Source organism: Bufo bufo, chromosome 8 (assembly GCF_905171765.1).
Source record: "Bufo bufo chromosome 8, aBufBuf1.1, whole genome shotgun sequence".
Taxonomy (NCBI): domain Eukaryota; kingdom Metazoa; phylum Chordata; class Amphibia; order Anura; family Bufonidae; genus Bufo; species Bufo bufo.
This window is the reverse complement of record NC_053396.1, coordinates 26,078,226-26,094,954: the sequence shown is the minus strand read 5'-3', so window position 1 is coordinate 26,094,954 and position 16,729 is coordinate 26,078,226. Positions and strand designations below refer to the sequence as shown.

Below are 16,729 nucleotides of genomic sequence, written 5' to 3'. Positions count from 1 at the left end.
CTCCTAAGGATAGATCATAAATTGTTACTTCCTGGAGAACCATTGTAAGGAGAAAAAACAAAAACATTAGGATCATAAAAATGAGATTTCAGTTGTCAAATCTGTCTGATTTCCCTGGGATCCACCAACAAACATTAATAGGTGCTGCTTGACCGTTTCTTGTAAAAACTGGTATTTTACAGGATGGATCCTTTCAGATTCCTATGTTTTTCCCCAGGATACCTGATGGTCACTTATCACCCATCTAGAACTCCTCTGCTAATATTATGTCACCTTTAGGGGCCCTTCCACTAGCAGTAGGAATGGTCCATTCATTGAAATTCCATATTTTTGCATCTTATTAATGAACTAGTTCTGCTGCTGAAGAAAATAATAAAAAAAAATGGGAATTAAAAATTTAAATTAGACATTATTTAGGACAGAACCTGCCCTGTACCTCACATGGATCCAAAGATCTCCCCATTTATTGCTCCAACTGTTCTGCTAGTTTTTTTTCAAGCAGTCAGCTTAGGGGGGCGCCTCCGTTCTCGCGGGGCATGTCCTTTTCTCGTGCAGCTGGTGGCAGTTGAAGGATGGAACTGAGCATGTGCTTCCGTCTCAATGAGAAGGACAGAGAAATTTGAAAAAAAAGCAACCAGCAGGTGGCGCTAAACAGATTTCAGTAAATAACAGTAGCTATACCAAATTACTAATTACATGCAATTACAAAAGTATTCAGATCCAGGGGCTGGTTTGAAAACTATTTTTCATAAAAAAAATTAAAAAAAAAATGTTAACCTACCTCTTTGCGCTCTGACATCTAAACTGTGGGAGAAGTGAATGGGTTTACAGAGACGCTTTTTAGCCAAGTATTATTTTTTTTGTAATTGGCACAGAAACATTCCAGAAAAGTAAGAAGCTGAAAAAGAAAAGCGGTGACACATGACGGGGAAATGCTGCTTTCACTGACCATGAGTAAAGTGTGCCGATTCACTCCTGACCTAAAATGATGACGCGTTCACAGCAGTAACTGCACCTGCTTGTAAAAATGGAAAAGAAAACAGGAAACAGTAGTGTACAATAATAGTCTACTCATACTAGTAGAAGTCAGTCATACACTTTGCAATATTTTTTAGTTTACTCACTGTGTTTCTGTTCCTGCTGTTGTTACCTTCATTAACTTTTTATATTTCTATACATTATTTTTATACTATGGCTGCTGCTGTAAATACAGCCTGTAGATTATTGCTGCTGTTGTGTTCATTAACTTGCATCCATATTCTTTTTTTCATGTGCTCTTTTTTTTTTTTTTTCCCCTAAGACTGGCTGCTACCGTAAATGCGGCCTGTGGATTGTTTTTTTGCACCTCTGGCCCCTTGATATGACATCAAAGTGGCTCCATAGCCCCCCGTCCTGTTGGCATTGCGTGCTCCTGTCCTGTCTTCCACTGCGCAGACTCCACAAGAAGCATTCAGCATCTGCGCAGTGGAGTCAGTTCCTACCTAAAGTGTCCCGGCCTTGGAGCGCAGGTGACTAGAGAAGCGCGCGTGCACACTGACAAAGCCTGCTGCAGCGGTCGCTTGTGTTCATCAGCTGCGCTCCAGGGTCAGGACACCTGGAGGCAGAAGCTCATTCTACTGCCCAGACACCGAACACTTGTTTCAGAGTCTGCGCAGTGGAAGACCGGACGGGGGAGCCTATGGAGCCATTTTGAGTGATGTCATCACAAGGGGCCAGTCAGAGAGAGGAAAAGTACATGAAAAAGGAATATGGATGCAAGTTAATGAACACAAGAGCAGCAGGGACAGAAGTACAGTGAGTAAAATAAAAATATGGCATAGTGGCCAAACACCTTTAGGCCTCATGACCATAAGCATTTTGTGGCCCGAAAAACACGGAAGCGGTTTGTGTGCCATCTGCATTTTGTGGACAAGTATAAGAAATGTTCTATCCCTTGTGGAATGGACATACAGATGCGGGAAGTGCACGGATGACTCCCATGTGCTTTCCGCATCCGTATGTCCAGTCTTCAAAAGATAGAAAGTGTCCTATACCTGTCCGCAAAAAAATAAAATAATAATGCGAGTGACACACGGATGGACCGCTTCTGTATCTTTGCGGACCACAAAATGCTTATGGTTGTGTGATGAGGACGTAACACTGGAAATAGTGCGTCTAAAGATCTTTTTCTCCACAGGTTGATTTTGGCCTCTAATGAACGCTGATCGATGATGTCACATGTCAGCCGGTGCTCGTTTAAAGGGACTTTTACAAACAGTATATGTGGGGGGGGGGGGGGGGAGATGAGCGGTTGTTACTAAGAGTATTTTTCTCCGTGTGGTTTGCATATTTTCGGCATCACATCTGTTAACGTGAATGTTATATGTTCATATAATGCTATATGGATGTTAACATAAAGGATGTGATCAGCCGACTGATCATCACTGGGGTGTTCAGACGGGCCGACGAGCGACCAAATTAATGTTCTTAAAGGGCATCTGTCAGCAGTTTTGTACCTGTGGAAGTGGCTGACCTGTTACATGTGCACTCGGCAGCTGAAGGCATCTGTGTTGCATCGCTGAGAAAAATGAAGTTTTAATATATGCAAATAAGCCTCTAGGAGCAACGGGGGCGTTGCCGTTACACCTAGAGGCTCTGCTCTCTCCAACAAATCTGCTGACAGATGCTCTCTAAGAATAAAGTTTATTCTCGGTGCTCATCCCTTGAAAAGAGCCTTTAAAGGGGTTGCAAAAAGATGGCCCCTTTCTTCAAATAATAGCTCCACCCTTGTCCACAGGTTGTGCATGGTATTACAGCTCAGCCCCATTGACTTTAATGGAGCTGTAATGCAATACCAGGCACAAACCATGGACAGGCGTGGGGCTGTTTTTGGAATGAAGCAGCCATGTTTTTCTAATCAAGGACCACTTTTTTAAATTATGTTCTAAGTTGCCAAAAAGCAGAGGATGAACTGCAACCTTAGACCACACAAGGCTTATTTGTAGTCTGTTAGTATGGAGATGAATACGCCTGCACAGCTACTATCTATACAAGACTGCAGGTTTTCGAGTGTTTTTTTTTTTTTTTACAAAAAAATGTTTTTTTCTCCCTGCTGTTATCCCCAGCAATCAGCTATAATTGTGGGACAACCCGGCTGTAAGGCCCCTTTCACACGAACGATACGGATTAGGTCCAGATGTGTTCAGTGAAACTTGCACCATTTTGCAAGCAAGTTCAGTCAGTTTTGTCTGCGATTGCGTTCAGTTTTTTCAGCACGGGTGCAATCAGTTTTGATGCAGTTTCATGCACGTGATAAAAAAACGGAAGGTTTACAAACAACATCTCTTAGCAACCATCAGTGAAAAACGCATCGCACCCGCACTTCCGGATGCAATGCGTTTTTCACTGAAGCCCTATTAACTTCTATGGGGCCAGGGCTGCGTGAAAAACGCAGAATATAGAACATGCTGCGTTTATCATGCAACGCAGAACTGATGCGTGAAAAAAAAAAAAAGGCCATGTACACAGACTCATTGACATGAATGGGTCAGGATTCAGTGCGGATGCTATGCGTTCACGTCACGCATTGCACCCGCGCGGAAAACTCTCTCGTGTGAAAGGGGCCTAAGTGTTCACCTCTCCTGCACTGCCTCTGCTGGAGAAATAATGCATTACATGGTGTCGCTCTTCTTACTGCTCTTAGGATGGGAAGAATTTTTGGCTGGGATTCATCAATTTGGGCTTCTGTTTCCTGCAAGATGGTTATCTTTAGATGCAGTATGTTCTAAGGCCTAAATCGCTGATCTGCAAAATACAGATGCAGTCCGTGTCCCATCCTTCCTTTTTTTTTTTTGGGCGGGCTCAGTGACTTAAATGAGTTAATGTTCCACATTTTGCAGAACAGACACACTGATGCGGAAAGCACGCAGATTATCCGCATTGCGTCCTTTACGCAAAAAGACCATGTCCTATACTTGGCCACAAAACGCAGACCACGGAGCCATTGAAGTCAGTGGGTCTGCAAAAAATGCGGATGCAACTTGGACGGTTTCTGTGTTTTGCGGATCCACAATTTGCAGACGGTCGTGGGCATGGGACCTTACGGAGATCACTAAATAAAATAACTACGTCCTGCCTTGCTTGAGTTGTGGTGGGTGTATGTGCATATGGGGGTGTTTTTGGATCAACAGTTCACCAGAAAAACATCATCTGACACTGTGTCCTGGGGCCTACAGCGTCCAGGGGTTTTCTCTCCATATAGAAGTAAAACGTGAAGGAAGTTCATATCTGTTGTGGACACCAAGGAAACCTATTTTCCTGGTAGGTCTCCTTTAAGGAGCCGAGTGTGAAACGACATTGATCCTCAGCCTATTCAGAACAGTTCACCCTTGTGCACTTAGAGTACTTAATAGAGATGCATGATAAGAGTCTAGATTTTATACTTGCTGATTATTCTGCAGATGTTGGATCTTCACGGTTAAAGGAAATTATAGAGCAGATGTCAACAGCTCCAGTTGTATATTGACCAATTTTGCTCATAAAATCTGAATATATACTGTAAACTAAAAAATTTTAACTTAAGTTTATAATTGACAGCTGTCTGGTCACTCGCCTGGTTATGTGCGTGCATTAAGAATTGCGTTTTTCCTTCTTAGGGAGGTTGGGATACGAATCGAAATTGGCAGCTGCTCGAAACGCTCAACCAGCCAAGGAACCTTCACATCCCACACGTACATGGCCCTGCCCAGAGCAGAGTCACTCGGAGAAAAGAAAGTTGCCTTCAACAGAAACTGCAACATCCTCTGGTACTTTTTAAAGTCCTTCCGGTACTCTGTGTTGGCTGTTCCTCTACTATTCCTCTTGGAAATGTATGAATAAATATATAACTAACATTCCCCTATAGTTTAACACCTCCAGCACTGATTAGGCAGTGTGTAGGGACGCGCCCTATTGATAAAGGACATGGCAACACCCATTGTTAATGTCTGGATACATTTCCCAGAAGAATAACAGAGGAACAGCACAATGCAGAGTTGTTTAAAAATGTATGTTTTATGGGGAATGCAAGTATTTGGTATAATAGACATGTCTGTAGAGCTCTTTAGTATTCATATGGTTAACAGGTTTAAACTTAATACATTTTGTACATCGTCTTTTTCTTAGGGAACCCACTGCCTCTTCCTGATCCCCCTCCTCAAAACCTGGTTTGCAGCAGCATTTGCCCATCCAAAGCATCAAGCTCTAACGGCAGTAGGGACAGCACCGCTAGTAATACTCATTCTTCTATTCAGGTAAGTCCAAGTGTCACCCATTTTACACCTTACATACCTATGCTTCATACATGACTATCCCTCCACAAGCATAGGAGGTTGAAGGGAAGATCCACCTTAAAAATGTTGCATCTGAAATTAAAAAATTAAACAACTTTGTCTTAATTAGTCTTGGACCAGTTTCATGGGATGTATTTTTTTATTTTATTTATTTTTTGTGCCTGTGTTACAGGCTAGTGTCCCAGGACAACTGCAGGTCTACTGAGCCTAAGGCTCCATTTACACGTCCGCAAATGGGTCCGCATCCGTTCCGCAATTTTGCGGAATGGGTGCGGACCCATTTATTCTCTATGGGGACGGAATGGATGCGGACAGCACACAGTGTGCTGTCCGCATTTGCGGAGGGTGGCCCTGATCTTCGGGTCCGCATCTCCGCAAAAGATAGAACATGTCCTATTCATGTTCGCAGCTGCGGACAAGAATAGGCTTTTCTATGGGGGTGCCGGGCGGGTGTGTTGCGGATCCGCAATTTGCGGGTCCGCAACACACCACGTACGTGTGAATGGAGCCTAACACTTGGCGTCATAGATTCCAGTGATTATGATCCTGCAGTCTAAGGGCTCGTTTACACAAACTTATTTTGCGTTCCGTATACAGGCTGTTTTCTGCGTTCCGCATATACGGAACTATTCATTTCAATGGGTCCGCAAAAGATGCGGACAGAACTGTGTGCTGTCCGCATCCGTTGCTCTGTTATGTGGCCCCGCAAAAATTATGAGTCCTCTCCTATTCTTGTCTGTTTTGCGGACAAGAATAAGCATTTCTATAATAGGCCTCCTGTTCCGTTCTGCAAATTGCGGAAGGCACACGGGCGCCATCCGTGTTTTGCGAATCCGCAATTTGCGGACCGCAAAAAACTGCACAGTCGTGTGAACGAGCCCTAAGGGCTCGTTCACACGTCCGTATGTGTTTTGCAGTCCGTTTTTCATGGATCCGTTCCGTTTTTTTGGGATCCATAGTGTTTACGTTTAGTTTCCGTTCCGTATTTCCGCAAAAAAATCTCTGTATGGTTTCTGTATGCGATCCGTTTTTTGCGGATCGCAATCGGAAACAGAAAATTTGTAATCATTACTGTAATGTACTGTAATATTTGTAAACAGTAAATACATGGGCAAAGTGGGCATGGATCCGTAAAATATGGATGTGTTCTGTATGCATTCCATATTTTTTTGAGGACCCATTGACTTGAATGGAGCCACGGAATGTTATTTGCGAACAGTAATAGGTCAAGACTCAAAATGTTGCGGAACAGAAATACGGAAACGGAATGCACACTGAGTACCTTCCGTTTTTTCTTGCGAACCCGTTGAAATGAATGGTTCTGCATACAGTCCGCAAAAAAAAACTGAGCGGAAACATTAAAAATATGCAGTCGTGTGAATGAGCCCTAACTGTGCTTCATCTGGCCCCTATTGACTGCTAACCTATCAAGTGTAAACTAGTGAGAATTAGGGGATTGATGGGAGTGTGACTGCATCATCAGACTACACAGACTTTGTAGTCTGTTACCATGGAAACTTAAAGGTTATGAACACCTTCAGGGGTAATTTTCTATTATTGTGTTTTACTCATTTTGGAATACAAATCAATGTTTCAATTGGTCTTTATTAAAAATATTCTTCAGTTTTTGTCATAAAGGGTTGTCCGATTTTTACTATTGATGATCTATCCTGAGGATAGGTCATCAGTATCAGATCGGCAGGGGTCCAACACCCAGCACCTCCGCAGATCAGCTGTTTGAAGAGAAGGCAGCTCTGGTACGAGCGCTGCTTTCTCTGCTCTCTATCTGCTTTCTCTGCAGCAATTTCAGTGGTGAGCAGGTGTAATTACAAGTATAGTGTCCTCATTCACTTCTATGGGACGGCTCTGTCTGTTCAAGTGAATACCACAGAGCCGTCCTATATTCATATTTGCTTTGTGCAACTCTTATGCTTTATTGGATTATTTTCTAGGGATACAAATGTGGATGTTGTTAGACCTGCTGAGATGAATTAAGCTCAGAGGCGTTGATGCCTTGCAGGCTGGATTTGGACTAAAGGGTCTGTTTTATTTTCCCGTAAACAGCTCGGCTCTTGTCCGCGGGCCGTGTTTGTTCTGCAGCTCGGCCCCATGAACCGACCAAGAACCGCTGTTGTCACCAAAAGCAATAAAAATCCCTGTATGTCGAGTGGTCCCATTCATTATAGGATTATTCCTTTTTAAAAGGTGATCCCTTTATGATGGGACCCCCACCGATCCCGAGAATGAAGGGTCCACTTTCCTGCAAGTGAATGGGGCCGGCTGATGGTGACTGGGTGCGATACTGCGCAGAGAAGACTTTAGATCAGTGGGTGTCCCAGATGTTGGACCCCCATTAAATATAAAGTGACGGCATAACCTAACTAATGCCAGCATTTGGTCAGAGCAGAAGCTACAGCTACTACTCCACCACTGCACTCTTAATGATGTGCCTAAGAAAAGTAGATTGCTGTCCTCCGGGTGCGTTTTTTGTGGTGTGCTTAAAAAAAAAAAATCCACAGGATCCGGTTACACAGATGTAAGGTGACTACTGAGCATTTAGTTCTCTTCTCATTTTTGCACCAGGAATCCCCTGACCATAGTCACTCGGTAGAGCCTCCGAAGCATTTATTGTGGAATTTCCAAGAAGTGATCCAGGGTACAAGAAACTTCTCCAAGTCCTCCCTTGTTGGAGAAGGTGGATTTGGCTGTGTATATAAAGCAGTCATCCGGAACACTGTGTACGCAGTCAAGCGGCTGAAGCAGGTATGCTGACCCGTGCTTTATACAATGGTTACCTTGTGTAGAGGTATCTTACTCAAGACAGTGCTCTATCTGTGTCCAAGAAAACTCAGATTTACTGACTATTTGAAGATTTTTTTATTATTTTTTTTTGTCTGATTGAAAATACATACTGTGGGGATTCGCTCTGGTAGTTAGGACTAGCGGATGCAGTATAGAGGCAAAGTACACAGTTCTTGAATCAAACAGCGGTGTTTATTCACACATTGGTGTATAACAAAATGCAGATGAGCTGTATCACAAAACGCAGGTTTCTTGGTGTTTGTTCATACACAAGGAAATTCCATAAACAAAAGTCACCTTTTCTCCCGGGTGTCAATTCACACCCTGTTAACAGTTCAGCCTCAAAGTCCATAGGTGGCCTGTTCGCCTTTAAAGGGGCCCGAGTCCTCCAGCCCGGCTCAAACCTCAAATCCCAGCACAGCCCTCAGTTCACAGCACACAGACTCCTGAGCTCCACTGTCAGAGGGAGGTAAATCCACCACACCTGGCAGTGCTGGCTGGTTTTTATGCTTGGCAAAACCCGCCTGGAACATGGGGAGTAGTCACCCACCCAGCACTTTGACTACTCCCAGTAAGAGCCGTCCTGGATCAGCTATGACAGCCATGCTAAATCTCAATGTGTCAATTAGCAATAGCTGCTGCTGACACATAAGATACCGGCTCTTACTTCACCGAGGCCAGGAACCTCGGTGACACATACCTTCCATCCATGAGGAGTCCAGGTACCTTCTTACAAGATTTAAAAATGAATTCTTGAGTCGGTCCACTTTTCAGTGTAAACACTGCCACCAGTCAGTCCTCAGTCTGGTACACAGATCAGCTGCCTCCGGCACTCCATCTGTGGTGAAAGTGCAACTCCCAGCATGCACACTTGCTTGGCTGTTCTTGGAACTCTCATAGAAGTGAATGCTGCATGCTGGAAGTTGTAGTTTCACAACAGCTGGAGTGACGAAGGTTGCTGATTCCTAGTCTAGTATTAGTGATGCCCACAGTCAGTCCTCAATCTAGTGTAAATGCTGCAGCCGGGCAGTCCTCAATCTAGTGCTGCCAGCGGTCATTGCTCATACTGTACTGAGGAATGACCATAGGCAGCACTAATAGACTGAGGATTGACCGTAGGTAGCACTTACACTAGACTAAGTGGTACCCATGGTCAGTCCTAAGTCTAGTATAAGTGCTGCCCACAGTCAGTCCTCGGTGTAGTGCAAACTCTGTATACATTTGTATATTTATAGGATTCGGAGTTAGAATGGAGCACAGTGAAGAAGAGTTTCCTGACAGAGATAGAGAAGCTCACGTGGTAAGAAGCCCGGTTTCTATCAATATCTTTTGTTTCCAGTCTCTGTAAATCTATAATACTGAACTTTCTTTCATCGTGGCTTGTGGTAGACAACACTTTTTCATACCAGTTTTATTGCATCAGAACTTTGGCACTTTCCTTCTCTCCAGATTTCTATCACTCAGATGTTCCTATTTCACCAGGATACAAACAGGAAAAGGTTTCCAGTTGTGTCTAAAACTATCCCCCTAATGGATGATCCTAGTGATCACAAATCCAACAGATTCGACCATTTCCTCCAGTTAAACATTGCTATCTTTACCGCTACCCAAAATAATGGTATTCTGTTGTGACCCCACATGTGCCGCCATTTAAAAAACACACGTCTAATCGGTATATTGTCAGTGTATTGTCAGAACATACCACGAACCATAGCAATGATTTTACTTCAGATGTTGCGGCTCCAAATACAATCGTTATCGGTAACAGGCTTCCAAACAGTGGTGCCTAGGGCCCACCAGTGCAATTCATTCTGGGGGCCCACTATAAAGCTACGTGCATATGCTACCTGCCCACACTACCCAGTTTTTTTTATATGGACATAGGCAATGTACTGTATAGCATCTCAGCCAGCCTAATTATATGTCAGTCTACTGTGCAACTTGTGCCAGGGGGTGGGGGACTAGAGGTCCACCAGGGGGATTCACCTGTCCACCTGTGGGCCAGTCCGAGCCTGCTTCAATATATCACTTACCGTTATTTCATGGGGCAGAGAGAAACTTTTTGGGTCTCACACCCAGTTACAACCTCTGTATCCCCTCTATCCACTGTTATGCAGCAATCATTAAAGGGAACCTATCATCAGAAAATGACCTGTTTTTAAATATATTTTTTTATATTAAACATATTTGTAAGAAGTTTTTCCAACTTTTCAATTTTGCTATCTATATGCTATCTATATTAATTAAATCCTGAAATCTCTTGCTGTTCTGTAGAGAACTTCTGAGCAGTCATCTCATTATCATCACAGGTAGGGTTACAATAGAAGATGACAGATTTGATAGATTGGATGGACAGATTAGGTTGGATCGATAAGAGTAGAGTGGATTGATAAGATTAGATGGATAACACCGGATCTATCATTCACAATACGTCATGGTCACAGCTAGCTTTCTCCCCCTCCTTGTACAGTGACTTTCACAGCATGCCCACAACACTCTGCCCTATAAATGAATGAGTGATCTCCAGACTGTAGGTTCCTATGGTCCATGTGGCTGCTGTATAGCTCTTAGCAGAGCAGGCTGCCCTCATAAACCATGTAGATAAAATAAAATGAGTTTTTAGCAGAGGAGATATTCTCTTCCTAGACTATTTTTGTTTAGTTCTTTCACGACAGAGTTTTAGCTAGGCTTTCCTTTTAGATGCAAGGCTTGTTGACATCCCCCCGACACCCAGGATACATCCCCCCCTCCCCCCAGCTATTCCCCCTGCTTACGATTAATTGTTTCCTTCCCCTTTTTGGTTTCGGTATGAGAGTCACAAGATTAAACAAACAAAACTTTTCCAGAATCAAGAAACTTTCATATCTTTTTGAATCAAATGTTGGCAATTCATACTGACGGGCACAGTGCTAATGTATGTGGGTGTACTTCCCTTTTTAGGTTAAATTTCGATTCCCCTGTACAACCCAGTTGTTTCCAGGAGCATGTTGATTTGTGAGATGGCGTGATGAATGCATGTTTCTTAAGGTCCCTGACAGATCAGCAAGGCAATTGTCGGGAGGGAATCGCCTGCTCGTTAGAGGAGGAGACCGCTGCTATTACATGCAGTAATAGTGACAAGCGGTCTTTAATGCCTTCACTCGTCCCTATACTTCTCATTGTTTTTTCCGGCAGCAGAGCGCCTATTACATGGCACAATCTGCCGCCGGCAAACCAGGATTTTTAAACATATTAAAAGATCCTGTTTACCCGATGAACGAGCACTTGCTAGTTCAGCGGGTAATCCAGCAGCGGTATTACACTGCCAGGTGATCGATAACGAGTGTTACAACGAACGCTCGTCATTGATCATCTTCGCTATTATCTATTGGTGTAATAAGGCCTTTAGACTGTGTTGAGCAGTGTCCATTGTGCTGACAGTACCCTTTTCTGTAGTTTCTGATTTCCATTGATTTCTCTACTTGCCTTCACAGTCTTCGCCACCCAAACATCATTGATCTAGCTGGTTATTGTGTGCAGGGGGAGGAATACTGCCTCATTTATCTATATCTGCCTAATGGCTCACTGGAAGATAGACTGCATCACCAGGTATGACTTCTTTAGTAACACTAATGATACTCTCCATAAGCTGGTTGTCCAGGATTCTACTATTGATGCCCTATCCTCAGGATAGACCACCTGTATCTGATCGGCATAAGTCCTGCATCTTGTATTCCCACTCATCAGCTGCTTCGGGCTAGTGCTTGCATCGGAACTACACAGCCCTGTCCATTACGTAGTGGACAGAGCTGGTTACTGCAGTGCTGCTCACATTCATTGCCACATTGAAACAGCTGATCAGAAGGGATGTCCGACCCCTGCCATTCAGATATTGATTGCCTGTCCTGAGGATAGGACATTAAAGGGGTTTTCAGAGATTTTCTTACTGATGACCTATCCTCTGGATAGATCATCAGTATCTGATAAGTGGGTGTGCAACACCTGGGACCCCCGCCAACAGCTGTTTGAGAAGGCAGCGGCGCTCGCAGTAGCACCGCGGCCTTCCCTCTGCTACCGTATGTCTCGTGGCCTAAGAATGGGGCTGATCGGCTGGGGTCCCGGGTGTTAGACCCCCACCAATCAGATACTGATTATCTATCCAGAGGACAGGTCATCAATAATAAAAAATAAAAATAAAAAATCCTGCAAAGCCCTTATCATAGTAGAATCTTGGACTATCCTTTTAAGGCTCTTGGGCCTCAATGCCAAATCTGGAGCCCAACTACCATGTGCCATCTATAAATACTGGTGTCTTCTTATCTAGAAGAAAAGCTTTTAAGTCCCCTCGGGCACCACGGCCCAGAAGTGATTCCACTCCCAATAGGCACTCCCCAGACACAAAATGTTACCTGCTGGGTTCTGAAGATGAGTGTTTTCCTACTAAGACCATAGAAAATGTCTCAAATATGTGTCCCACCTCTGGGATCCTCACCCATGTGGAGAGTAGGGGTCTCCAACCGCTGTCTCGCTTATCAGCCAGCCACCAGAACAGTTGGAGAAGTGGCTGTGAATAAGCTGGCACAGGTGCTAACATAATTAATGTAGAACTGAATGGAAAAAGCCTGGGGGCTTTTTGATGTGCCATACGTGTTTTAGATGGGATAGGGCGGCACTTGGGACCACAGGGTAAGGACTTGGTGTCCTGCTCCAGGACAACCTGAGCCTGGCCTGGATGTTGCTGCTACCAGTGACTCATGGTGTGGTGTAGACTTACCACCATCTTGTTACTGTACATGGCTTCAGTTTTGAATGTCTATGTATTCTATACAATGAAATGCAGACTTCTTGCTGGGCTCCATGTATAAGCATTGTCGTGACTTTTCCCGCCCGCAGGGCAGCTTTCCTTCACTGACCTGGAAGCAGCGTCTGAGCATCATGCAGGGTGCGGCCTGTGGCATCCAGTTCTTTCACACCTGCAAACCGAGCATCATCCACGGAGACATCAAGAGTGCAAACATCCTATTGGATCATGCCCTGGTTGCCAAGTTGGGGGACTTTGGACTAGCCCGCTTCAGTCGCTATGCATGCGATGCAGGGAAGAGTCGCACTTTAGCACGGACCAGCACTGTGAGGGGTACGCTGGCGTACCTACCCGATGAGTACGTGAAACTGGGGAAGCTTACCTTTGAACTTGACACTTACAGCTTTGGAGTGGTGAGTTATCATGAATAAAAGTAATTTTATATTGAATGTGAGATCATTCGTATTAGTTGGGGTCCATGGATATGGCTGTAGAAGGTTAGGTTCACATCTGTGTTGGAGACCCCATAATTATTTTTTCAGTGTGCATCATTCATCGGGTAATATGATCATGTGTGCGGTCACAAAAATCATTTGCCCGCGGCAGATCGTACCGTCTCATCATGCTCTGCTGCCGGCAAATAATGATTCAGTATGGGGACGAGCTATGGCATTATCTGATCACTCCTCCCCATACTGTGGAGGAGATCGCTGCATGTAATTGCAGTGCTCTCCTTCACTGATGAGCAGGCGATTGTCGGGAAGGAACACTGCAGTGTGATACGGCCCTCACTGCAGAGCTATTCTTGCCTCTGGCAGATAATTTGATGTCTTGCAGAGGCACCATTTGGCTTAAAACAATAGCACAGCACCCGACCATAGGTTTCTACTGTGAACATGAATGGCGCTGAGCAGTAATATCATACACAACCTGTGGACGGCTGTGGCGCTATTTCTGGAAGAAAGCAGTCTTTCAGGGTCCTAGTCTCTCGCAGACGCATAAGAAAGCAGCCATGTTTTCTAAACCTGCACATCCCCCTTTAAACCGGCGTTGTCTGCATTCTTGGGTAAATGAAGGGCCCCTATTAACCGTTATCTGCGGTTGGTTGTGGCTGATTTCAGGCCTCAAGTCTCCAGAGAGGACTCGGGTGTAATCTTTGCAGAGCACTTCCTCATTGTACAGCGCACACGCACCCCCGAGATCATGGATTTGTCTCGTACGGCAGTGTGCTGGCCTCAGATACCATTGTGCTCTCGGTCCCTCTGGTGGTGGAAGGAGAAATGTGTTTGTGTGTTGATTAGTCTTCGGTTTTCCCCGCTGCCTGCATGTGCTGGAATTAATCTGCAGTTCAATAAATGCAGCTTTTGTCCCACGCTGACCCTTCGGTCTGACCATCCATTTCCTTCTCCGTTACCTTTTTAGGTCTTACTGGAAATTCTGACTGGAAGAAAAGCTGTAGATAGCGATAGCAATTCTCACACTAAATATCTGGTAAGGTTCATTGGGTCTTTTTTTTAATGAAATGCTGCACATATTGGGCAGATCAGGTGATGGAAGTGATGTACGAAACACAAATGATTTAAAGGGGTTATCCAAGTGTTAAAAACTTGATGGCCTATCCTTTTCATGTCAGGAGTCGGACTCCCATTTATCTGATAATGGCGTTCGTTCACTGACACTCCGACTTCTTTGCACTTTGTGATGGTTTTGATACATTACCTAATTTTGACTAGGGGAACCTGGGCCAAAATAGAATGGACTGTCCATTATTAAAGGGGTTTAAGGTCCTTAGGATAAGTTGTTAGCTTGTGACATATTGGGGGTCTGATACCCGGGACCCTATTTATGAACAAAGTGAAGGGGGTCTGAGATGCAGTACCAGAGCTACCAGGTAAAACAGCTGATCACAAGAGGTGCAGGGTGTCAGACCCCCGATCTGAGGATAGCCCATCAATATCCTGAACAATCCATTAAAGGGCATCTGTCAGCAGTTTTGTACCTATGACACTGTCTGACCTGTTACATGTGCGCTTGGCAGCTGAAGACATCTGTGTTGGTCCCATGTTCATATGTGCCCGCATTGCTGGGAAAAATTGTGTTTTAATATATGTAAATGAGCTTCTAGGAGCAATGGGGGCGTCGCCGTTACACCTAGAGGCTCGGCCGCTCTGCAACTGCCACGCCCCCTGCGCTTTGACAGGGCCAGGCAGTGTAAATGTCCTCACACCTGGCCCTCAATCAAAGTGCAGAGGATGTGGCAGTTGCAGAGAGAGCAGAGCCTCGAAGAGTAACGGCGACGCCCCCGTTGCTTCTAGAGGCTCATTTGCATATATTAAAACACAATTTTTCTATTGGTGGAGATCCTGATGGGGGATACCTTGATACATTGATCACATGGTAAAGGTATAACCATTAAGAATGACCTTTGTGTGTGGGGGGCTTTATGCAATATTGATATCCTTCGCCGCACTAGGTTTACTATTTTGGGGAGGCTGCACGATGGATACTGATATCGATGCCCGAGCCATAGCAATATTTCATATCAATAAAAGGTCAAGTCAAAGATGTAATTTACAGTCCTAAATATGGGGAAAGCGCAAGACGTCCAATATCTCTTGCCCTGTAACTACAGCTCTGATCTTCTGTGATCATTTCTTTATGAAGGATAATTCTACTCATCCACTTTGGCACCAGCACTGCTTGTAACATGCCATATCCAGTAGGGGGCAGCAGAGTACTAATGGTTTAGAATAAACATGCTGACTTTTTTTTTTTATTTCGCGACCAAAGCCTTACAAGCCGGTGAGTGACTGTCACATTCCACGGGACGGGATTCAATGGCACTTGGAACAGTGATGCTAACTTGCCTCACAAGCCTCGTTAGGATCTTTATGTGGTTTAAAACAGTCACAATTTATGCGTAATTGGGAATTTTATACAATGGGTCATGCAGCGTAATGCCAAGTTCTTTAAAAAAATAATAATGGTGAATTCAAGTGTCGCAATTGAGGGATTTTGCAGAGGAACTGTATTTCTTTCATCAGCCTGTTATCTCTTCTTGACAGAAAGACATTGTGAACGAGGAGGATAATGATCAGGAGGCTGAGCGTAGTAGTCTGCAAGGAGCTACCAGCACCAAAGGTGCAGAAAACAAACTATCCAGAGCAGCATCTCGCATCTGCCAACATCATCTAGACTTCCGGTTAGGACGTTGTCCTGCAGAGGTCGCTGAAGAGCTTTGTTTGCTGGCATGTCGATGCTTAGGACGACAGAAGAAACGGCCCAGCATGGTGGAGGTAACTGCACTCAGACCCTGGCATTAGGAACCATAACGAGCTGGCGCCAATATTCTCAACTGCCTGGAGTAATGGTCTCTATTTCGCTAGGAGGTTTTGCATGGTCAGATCTGCTTATACTTTAACTCGTTTGGTGCCTGACTACTAAGTTTTACCCTTAGAAACTGCTGAATAATTACAAAGGGAAACTGTTTTGGTTTCCTTTCAAAGGAGTATTCCCTTCATATAAAGTGATGGCATGTTGCTAAGATATGCCAACACTTTATGATCAGTGGGGGTCTGATCGCTGGGACCCCCACCCATCTTGAGAATAAAGGGCCACAGCATTGTGTCCCCTGCTGATTCGCTGGCTAGAGAACTGTAACACAGCCCGATCCAAGTAAATGGGGGCAGGAAAACATTAAAACATTGTGACTGCGGCCCCTTCATTGTCAGGATCAGAGGTTGGATATCACAGGATATCCTTGCAGTGGACGGTTCTTTTAGACGCATTTTCGTTTCGTGCAGCCATTGCGGGCAGCAAATACATCATTACTACAACT

At 44.5% G+C, this 16,729-nt stretch overlaps 1 protein-coding gene across 1 annotated transcript in view; it reads left to right on the top strand.

Moving 5' to 3' along the window:
• IRAK1 (interleukin 1 receptor associated kinase 1) overlaps positions 1–16,729 on the top strand; it is a 41,487-nt gene that overhangs the window by 13,625 nt on the left and 11,133 nt on the right. Inside the window, exons 3-10 of the mRNA XM_040405053.1 lie at positions 4,635–4,784; positions 5,143–5,270; positions 7,893–8,072; positions 9,347–9,411; positions 11,585–11,699; positions 12,984–13,304; positions 14,314–14,382; positions 15,957–16,187. Coding sequence (XP_040260987.1) covers positions 4,635–4,784; positions 5,143–5,270; positions 7,893–8,072; positions 9,347–9,411; positions 11,585–11,699; positions 12,984–13,304; positions 14,314–14,382; positions 15,957–16,187 — 1,259 coding nt within the window. The remainder of the gene's footprint in view (positions 1–4,634; positions 4,785–5,142; positions 5,271–7,892; positions 8,073–9,346; positions 9,412–11,584; positions 11,700–12,983; positions 13,305–14,313; positions 14,383–15,956; positions 16,188–16,729) is intronic.